Here is an 8296-nt window from a genome sequence, read left to right on the forward strand (position 1 = left end):
ACTCAATGAGCATATTTTAGTGTTTCTGATAGAGACATTTAAGGTTTAAATCCTCCCTCTCCAATGTAACTATAAATTTATAATAAATAATAATAGTAATAACAAAGATTTTGGACTAAAATGAATTCATTCATATTTAAGATTGGATTGACATGGTACATGTAACACTTATCTTGAGTCACATGATAGAAGCACAAGGTATAAAACAGGCGTGCATATTTTATTCACTCTACGCACCTCCCCTACTGATTGGGGGGTTACGGTGGGGCTTGGACTTGATGGATGATTTTGATCTTGACGAGTCATGGTTGGTTGGAGTATTGCTGTTTTCTTTTAATATATAAAATATAAATAATTTTATTGTGGTAAAATGCAAAATAAAGAATGAGATGCAAAGATGTGTTATTAAAGTGGTAATGTAAAATAAATAAAATAGCTTTTGGTCATGTAAAATATATAATTTATTTTTTTTAGCATAAGAGAATGAAAATGCTCTCAAGTATCAGCTATTCAATTACACATAAAAATAATTAATATATAAAAATAAGTATATATGTAATTCTTTTTTTTCCATAAATATAATTACATATAAAAATTAGGTTAAAATAAATAATTTTAAAAAAAAAACACCTAAATGCCACTTCAAAAGCTGTGTCAACTATACTCCTAAGACATCTCACTCCAATCTCCAACCATCGGCTCACACAAATCATTCCAAAGGATTTTTCCTTCCCATGTTTACACCGACATACATCAATGTCGTACACCTCCTCAATGGTAATACTTTTCTGAACTCTAATCTTAATTATTATTATTATTATTATTATTATTATTATTATTATTATTATTATTAGTTTACTGATCCTATTGTTTTTATTACATTGGGGATTAATGGAGTGCTTACTTAGTTAGCTCAGAAAATTATAAAAAGATAAAAAAGAAATTAAAATCTTAGGCTTTAAGTTATGACTTAGTCGTTGTGGTGAGTTTCATGGAACAAACGACATTTCTCACGAGTAGAAGTCTAATCAAGTGTCCTGTACCAGATAACATTTTCTGCACAATCTTCAATGAAGAATGGAATTTGGAACTAACAATTTCTCAGGAGATTTTTTAAGCGGATAGCCCCTCTTGTTCTTATAGCTAGTTTCCTCTCTTCATTTTTTTGGTCCAACTTGGTGTCTAGAGCTCTACGAGTATCTCATCATTTTTGAGACAAAATCCCCCCTATTTATTAATCATCCAATTCTTTCTCATTTTGAGCAAGATTTTCAACACGGACATTTATTTGATTAGAGGACATCTTACGTGATGGCACAAAATACTGGCCAAGACTTTGGACTTTTAAGACCTTATTGGAAGTTGTGAAGTAACCGCGTTATTTCCACATCTCTAGAATCTAGTTGCTCAAATTGGAAGTTGTTAAGTAACCGCGTTAGATAGTCCGTCTTCTTCAGGGATGACCAGTATTTTGCTACGTTGGGACTTCCTCTTTCCTTCTTCTACCCATCTCGTTATTTCCTAGTCTCTTCCATTTAGCCAGTCTTCTAGAGACACTACACAAATATAAACAGAGAACCCTGGAACAAAGGATGATAGTTATCCTTTGATTGTTTGGTTCACTTGCACAAAAAAAAAAGAGCTTATCCTTTAATTCCCATACTGACCCAACAGAGATATTTGCATTCTTCTTCTTCTTCTTCTTCTTCCTCCTCTTCTTACTTTGAGCTGTTAACAAACCATACATGGCTGATCCTACTTCACTGGTAATACAACCAGTTCTGTCTTTCATCTTGAAGACTACTACCTCCTTGATCAAGGATGAGTATTCTATGGTCCATGGTGTCAAGGAAGAGATAAAGAACCTGGAAAGTAAGCTCACTAGTATCCAAGGTGTGGTTGAAGATGCAGAGAACAAGCAAGTGAATGATCCACATTTGAAAGATTGGCTCAGAAAGCTCCAGGAGGCAGCTTCTGATGCCGAAGACATATTGGATACTTTTGCAACAGAAGCCTATCGTTGGAAACAAAAGCAGAAGGAACGTAAAATCCAGCCTCCTCTGAGTAAAAGCGAAATATCATATAAACGTGATGCAGCGCAAACTATCAAAAAGATTTCAGAAAGATTCGATAGGATTGCCAAAGAAAAAGAAGCTTTCCATCTCGACATCAAAGTTAATGGCGGTGAGACTCAGAGCCCAAGCTACACGGGCTATTTTGTGGACAAGTCAGATGTCGTTGGTAGGGAGGATGATAAAGAAAGGATAACACATATGTTGCTATCGAATGAATTTGATAAAGAAGGAGACGTTTCCGTGATTCCCATCATAGGTATGGGGGGCTTGGGTAAAACAACTCTTGCTCAGCTTATCTTCAATGACGACAGGGTAAAGGAGCATTTTGAAGCCAGAATGTGGGTCTGCGTCACAGTCCAATTTGACCTCACCAGGATTCTCAAAGAAATGATACAATTTCATTCCAAGATGAAATTGGATGACAGCTCCACAAGCCACCTACAGACCCGGCTTCTAGAATACTTGGTTGGACAACGTTTCTTACTTGTTCTAGATGATGTCTGGACTGAGGATTACCTAAAATGGGAGCCCCTAAAGGATCTCTTGAAAAAAGGGGCAAAGGGAAGCAGAGTATTGGTCACAAGTCGGATTACCAAGGTTAAGGATATCATAGGCACACAACCTCCCCATCTTTTGAGTTATCTGCCTGAAGAGGAATGCTGGTCCTTGTTTGCAAAAATTGCATTTAAGGGTGACAGTTTGTCTAGCCAAAGGCTGAAAGTTTTGGAAGAAATTGGTAGAGAAATCGTCAGGAAGTGCAAAGGTCTCCCGTTGGCAGTCAAGGCAATGGGAGGTCTCTTGCGCGGTTGCGTTGATGATTTAAACAAATGGCGGCAAATTGGAAGCAGTGAAATATGGGAGATAGAGGACCGGAACGCTGGAAATGACAGGCCCAAAATTTTGGCTATTTTGAAATTGAGCTATGACCATCTACCTTCTCATCTAAAGCGCTGTTTTGCTTACTGCTCCTTGTTTCCAAAGGCCTACACTTTCCACAAGGAAGACTTGGTCAAGCTTTGGATTTCGCAAAGGTTTATACAAGCTCGAGGACGAGAGACGGAGGAGGAGACTGGAATTGCATATTTTGATGAGCTCTTAATAAGGTCCTTTTTTCAAGTTTCAGTCATTGAAGTCAAGGAGAAATTCAACATGCATGATCTTATCCATGACTTGGGACTATCAATTTCAAGCCCCAACTGTGGTCTGGTTAATGATAACGAGCCCTACAGTTTCTCTGAACAATCTCGTCATGTGAGCTTGCTTGGTAAAGATGTTGAGCAGCCTTTGTTGACAATTGTTGAGAATGCTAGTAAGCTGCGGTCACTTCTATTTCCCAGTCACTACTTGAAAAACTTTGGTCAGGCCCTTGAGAAAGTGTTTCGTACATTGAAATACATACGGACCTTGGATCTTAGTTCAAGTATAATCTTGGAATTGCCTAGCTCAATTAAAGAGTTGAAGTTGTTACGCTACCTTGACCTCTCTAGAACAGAAATCAAACTTCTTCCCAAGTCAATTTGCAAACTCTACAATTTGGAAACTTTGAAACTCTTGGGTTGCCCTTGGCTTTTCGAATTGCCCAAGGACCTTGGGAACTTGGTTAATTTGCGACATTTGGAGCTCGATGATTTATTTTGGGTCAAGTTCTCCATCCTTCCACCAAAAGTGGGGAACTTAACCAATCTGCACGATTGGCATGCATTTCAGGTTGGCAACAAGACTGGATACGGAATTGAAGAACTGAAGAACATGGCATACCTCTCAGGAACATTACATATCTCAAAGCTGGAAAATGTGGATGATGTACGGGAGGCTAAGATGAATGAGAAAAAGTACCTTTGGAAGTTGGTGTTTGAATGGAGTGACAGGGTTGTCAATACACATGATGAAGCAACTGAAAAGAATGTACTTGAAGGCCTACAACCTCACTCAAACCTCAAAGAGCTCCAAATTCGTCACTACAGGGGTAATGAATTTCCAGCTTGGATGAGAGAAGGGCAGCTCCAAAATTTGATCAGTGTTACCTTGAATGATTGCACGAACTGCAAAATCCTCACTCTAGGTGAGCTACCCAATCTTCAATTGCTCTACATCAAAGGTATGCAGGAGTTGGAGAAATGGCCAGAGGTCAAATGTCCTTCCCTCTCACGGCTAAAGTTTAGCAACTGCCCCAAACTGAAGGAGCTACCCGAGTTCTTTCCAAATTTGAGAACCTTGAAGATCAAGCGCTGCACATCTCTAAGGGCTCTTCCAGTGGCCCCAAGTTTGATGTTTCTAAAACTTATTGACAATCTTGTTTTGGAGGATTGGCATGAAGTAATGACAACGTGGGTGGCTGTAAATGGTCAAGGCCAACGTTCCAGTTGGCACCAAGGGTCTTGGTTTAAATTGTTGGAACTGAATGTAATAAGCTGTCCCAAGCTGCAGGCACTGCCACAACACTTCTCTCCACAGAAGTTGGAGATCAGTGGGTGTGAGTTATTAGTTGCTCTCCCACAACCACAGTTTGCCCAACGTCTTCAGCATTTAGCACTGGATTCATGTCATGATGGAACATTAGTGAGGGCAATACCAAATACCAGTTCTCTATACTCGCTGGTTATTTCTGGCATCTCAAACCTCAACTCGCTTCCAAAATGGCCCCAACTTCCTGGCCTCAAGGCGTTGTACATTCGTGATTGCAAAGATTTGGTTTCTTTGTCTGAGAATGTAGAAGGGTCACTACGAGCTTTGGTATCTCTCAAACACCTCTCCGTCCGAAACTGTCCAATGCTTGTGACATTAACCGAGGAGCTCCCTGCTACACTAGAGTGTTTGAGTATTGGCTCATGCCCCCTTCTGCAGTCTCTAGGCCCCAAGGAGATACTGAAGAGCCTCCCTTCACTTCAGGACCTTTACATCGAGGATTGTCCCAAGCTCAACTCCTTGCCTGAGGATGGGCTTCCCAGCTCTCTTCAACATTTGCAAATACATGGATGTCAGCTGTTGACAGAGCGATGCCAAAAGGAGGATGGAGGAGGCCCAGATTGGCCAAAGGTTATGCATATTTCTGACCTGGAGATTGACTTACCTGAAGTTTCTTCAACAACTTTGCCCAAGAAGAAACCATCAGCAGCAGCTTGGTGTCGTCGATTCCTACGCTCTGGAGGTTAGATTTCATATACTATATATCATTTTACTAATTACTAGTTCAAGCCTCAGTTGAGAGAGAGAGAATATAGGTCCCCACATCTAACTACCTCTATGTGACATTGATTTTTTGTTTTTGTATCCCATTACCGTATTGGTTTTTTCCACTCTGTTTCATAAACTGTTTACCTTCTTTTGGGGGTGTTCTCTTGAAAAAAAAGAAAGTATAGGGAAGAGGTGTATTCTCATGATGTAAATTATAATATCTTGGTTGAGTCATTGTTGATTCTCATTTTTTATAGGGGCCATTGCCACAGAGGTCAATCGGAGTAATTCTGATGTAGACAAAGCTGTTAATGAGGATCTAAATGAACCAAAAGCAGAACAGGAAGGGACCGGATCCAAAGAATCCTTTCCCTCAACTGAGAGCAAATCAAGCTCCACAAAGGTTACAGTCTTTTTCAATCTGATCATCTTAAAATTCCATTTGCTTTTAATAATTTCTCATTGTGTTTTATCTATTATGAAGGATTCTTCCAATGGAATCTCCAAACAAGCATCAGGTCTCCCACAACTAGTAGATGAGGAAGAAGAAAAACAAGAAACTCATTTGGTCCCTAGGTCAGCCTCAAAGAAAGTTCTAGAAGAGAAAAACATAACTAATCCAACATCTGAAACTATTGACAATGAGGACGATGATATGGAGTCCTTTTACACTTCCTTAGGAGCCAAATCTGAAACTTCTCCGTCTACATCCAGTAGTGTCATAACTGATGTGCAGTCCCAGAAAACCAGGCCAGGTCAATCTGAAATAGACAAGGCATTGGACATAGTAAAAAATGTATTAGCAACTGACTTCTCTTCCGCATGTCATCCCGGTCGTTCCATTTCTTTAGATTCAGAATTAGAATTGTTGTGTGACTTGGATGAAAATGATGGCATCTCGGTTGGAATGAAATTCCTAGTGCTTCAACTCTCAAAGGACTTCAAAGTTCTGAAAAGTCGATACTGCCAAGCCAATGACACCATTGAAAGGTGCACCAACCTGATCAAGCCTATGGCTGAGATAGCATTTCAACTGGATGCAAATAAACAAAAGTTCTTCGAGCTCAATTCAGTTGAGGCAACAATTCAAAAGAGTATAATTGAGGCTGAGGCACAGATCAATGAGCTACAGAAGAAATTAGACACCTTCCCTCTGGCCGAACAACACATGCATGACAAGCAAACAATGTCAACAGATGGAAAGAGTATCTCTGGAGCTGAAGGACAGATAAATGAGCTAAAACAAAAAATAGATTCTTTGAGTATCTCTGGAGCTGAAGGACAGATAAATGAGCTAAAACAAAAAATAGATTCTTTGACTAAACGGAAAGGAAAGGGAAAGCAAGAGAAGAAAATGAACTTCACCGATGGAAAGAAGCTGAAGGAAAAGATGGATGTGGCAGCTAAGGCAGAGGAGGAGAAGAAGGAAGCTGAGAGGATCAAGAGGGAGATTGAAGAAAAGTGGTCAGACTACAACAAACAGTTTGAGACGCTTACGTGCAGTGGAGGTTAGTACTTTCTGTTTTTCCAATTACTATTTCATCAACTCGACAAATTCTTGTATGTGAACTTTAAACTCTTCTGAATACTTAAATGAATTTCTATTAGTTTCTCTACATGTGAACCTGCAGTTTCAGTGAAAGTCAATGAACAAGAAAAAAGAAAAATTGAGAATATCATAGGGGGTTTCTTTTTTAATATTAACAAGAATGCCCAGTAATTCATTGGTGATTGCTTTCATTTGTTGCAGGAATGACCTTCTCCTAGGAGCATAACATAGAGTTATGAATGAAGTTATGCATATCGAACATTACCCTATTCATGATGAAAAAAATTAAGTAGCAGCAGCTTAGAAGGAATTACAGAGGATTACATGCTGAAATTGTTCAAGTTGTTGTTCAGGACGTCTGATACAGGTTGTTCTTGTGTGGAAATATAAGGAATTCTATCCAAAATAGGATTCTGTGTAGCCTTTGGAGAATTCCTTTTTCTGTTTTTGAATTGAATATTGGTATTGCTTTTTTTTTTTTAATTTAATTTTAAATCTGTTCTGCAGCTGACTAGGGATGTTTGTTTTAGTTTTTGTTTTGATGACGGTACAGTTTGCAGCTTGCTGCTTATTATTTGTAATGTTGTCTGTTTGTTGAATAAAATCTAGCTCATTCCAAAAGAAAACGAAAAAGATTGTATTGCTGTATTCAAATTATGTGTTAAATACTATATATTTACTGTTTTAATTTTTAAAATAAGGTTTGTTGAAGCCAACTTGAGAGAATTCCTTTAAAACCTCTTCTTTTTTTTTTTTTTTGGTGTCATACACTGATTTACGAATTGCTTCTCTCTATTATTTTTGAGAATTGCGAATTGTTTCTTAGTTCTTAGTTATCCATTATCATTGTTTCTTTCAAAGTTGCATAAACTTTGTTGCCATTTACTATGGTGGCCTACTTTTAGTTCACCCTCAGGAACAAATTTTGTTAGCTATGCACTTCGGAAATTATTCCTCGTTATGGCTAAAGCACAGCTCTGTAGATAAGATTTGGAAATTGAAACAAGAAATAATGATTATTTAAAGCTGATATTAAAATGAGTTGCTGGAATTTTTTAATAGAAGATATTCAGTTGCTAATCTACAGTAGGCCATCTCAGGGCTGAAGAGTTCCAGTACATGAGCAAAAAAATATTTAAGGTTTAGAGAGACTGTTGGATTGATGTTTTGTGGGTTCACTCTCTACAATAAAGAGGATTTTTTGTTTAGTTATCCTATTGGAGATGTTCTTAAGTCATAAATAACTAGACATAGCAAAATAAGTCAGAAATTTTTGACCCGACTCGAAAAATATCTAACTCAAACCTGATTTTTTTTACTCAAAGTAAAAATGGGTTAACCGGTGACTCGACCCGTGTTTTTTGTAGGTCAACCCAACCCGCGATCCAACCCGAACCTAAACCATTTTTAAAAACTTTTTTTTTTGGTAAAAAATATAATAAAATTAAGACAATATTGGTTTAATTGTTTGTTGTGAGTTTTATGAAAACAATTAAAA

At 38.0% G+C, this 8296-nt stretch overlaps 1 protein-coding gene across 2 annotated transcripts; it reads left to right on the forward strand.

The window, feature by feature from the left end:
* Positions 1-1475: 1475 nt before the first annotated feature.
* On the forward strand, positions 1476-7462 carry LOC142617155 (putative disease resistance protein RGA3). Of its 2 annotated transcripts, XM_075789876.1 has the most exons (5): positions 1476-5223; positions 5507-5652; positions 5734-6452; positions 6510-6757; positions 7000-7462. In XM_075789876.1, exons 1-5 carry the CDS (start codon positions 1746-1748, stop codon positions 7014-7016), a joined length of 4608 nt encoding a protein of 1535 aa, XP_075645991.1. In that variant the 5' UTR covers positions 1476-1745; the 3' UTR covers positions 7017-7462. The 2 variants fall into 2 exon arrangements, with proteins under 2 accessions (XP_075645991.1, XP_075645990.1); XM_075789875.1 differs by having other exon boundaries at positions 5734-6757; positions 7000-7461.
* The last annotated feature ends 834 nt before the right edge of the window (positions 7463-8296 follow it).

The sequence above is a fragment of the Castanea sativa genome, chromosome 11 (genome assembly GCF_040712315.1).
Source record: "Castanea sativa cultivar Marrone di Chiusa Pesio chromosome 11, ASM4071231v1".
Lineage (NCBI taxonomy): Eukaryota > Viridiplantae > Streptophyta > Magnoliopsida > Fagales > Fagaceae > Castanea > Castanea sativa.